Source organism: Eurypyga helias, unplaced genomic scaffold (genome assembly GCF_000690775.1).
Source record: "Eurypyga helias isolate BGI_N326 unplaced genomic scaffold, ASM69077v1 scaffold27688, whole genome shotgun sequence".
Taxonomy (NCBI): domain Eukaryota; kingdom Metazoa; phylum Chordata; class Aves; order Eurypygiformes; family Eurypygidae; genus Eurypyga; species Eurypyga helias.
This window is the reverse complement of record NW_010268000.1, coordinates 38,821-39,613: the sequence shown is the minus strand read 5'-3', so window position 1 is coordinate 39,613 and position 793 is coordinate 38,821. Positions and strand designations below refer to the sequence as shown.

The following is a 793-nucleotide window of genomic DNA, read 5'->3' as shown; positions in this document are numbered from 1 at the left end:
CAAAACACTGGTTCCATTTAGAGTTTATAATGAAAACAGTCTAAAGAATCTCTCATAATAATCTGAAAGTTTCTCTTTTTGCTCATTTTCTCTACGTAGGATAACAACAGACATTAGCTGAGTCCAGAATTACTTTGTTATTAAAAAAAACCCAAAGAGTGAGGGTGTACCATAGTTATTTCACGTTCCGTGAGGTAATGTGGCTTTACAGGCTCTAGCCTGCAGTAACCAACCTCCCCAGGAAGCGTAAGTAGATGGGAATTTTGCTGTGATTTATTAATGGTAGCAAAATAATAAAAGCCTATCAAACAGCAGAGGTACAGACAAATTTATTTTTAAAAAACCACTTTTAGCAGCTGCTCCCTCACTGCCCTCTCCATGGCTGCTGCTAATGTTTTGGAGCCCGCGGAGGCGGCGGGAGCAGTGGCACGCAGTATGGCCAGGGCCCACAGGACGACCAAAGCTGCTCCTGATGGAGCTGGTGGAGAGGGCAGTGCCAAAGGCCTTGTCAGAACCCTTTTTTTTTTTTTAAATAAAATTAATTATATTGCAATAAGTAACAAAAAAGTATAATGTTCCCTTAGGTTTCTGAAATGTGGTGCAAGATTCACACATGAGCAAGGTTAAATTCCCTTTTAAAAACCTATGCCGGAGGAGAGCGCGACAGATGCTACCTCAAGCGGCCGTCAGGTTTGACGGGGCCCAGCTCAGATTTGGGGTCCGGGCTGAGGGAGCTCCAGGCTGTCTGAGCACAGCTCTGCATGACCGGGCAGGCGGTGGGGCCAGTGCTGCA

General features: G+C 45.3%; 1 protein-coding gene across 1 annotated transcript in view; it reads right to left on the bottom strand.

Annotated features, from left to right (window-relative positions):
• Positions 1 to 670: 670 nt before the first annotated feature.
• The window catches only part of XYLT1 (xylosyltransferase I), a gene marked incomplete at its 5' end in the record, with an annotated part of 35,975 nt that continues 35,852 nt past the window's right edge, over positions 671 to 793 (bottom strand). The window contains one exon of the mRNA XM_010157618.1: positions 671 to 793. This exon is cut by the window's right edge and continues 4 nt beyond it. Within this exon, the coding sequence (XP_010155920.1) occupies positions 671 to 793 (123 nt within the window).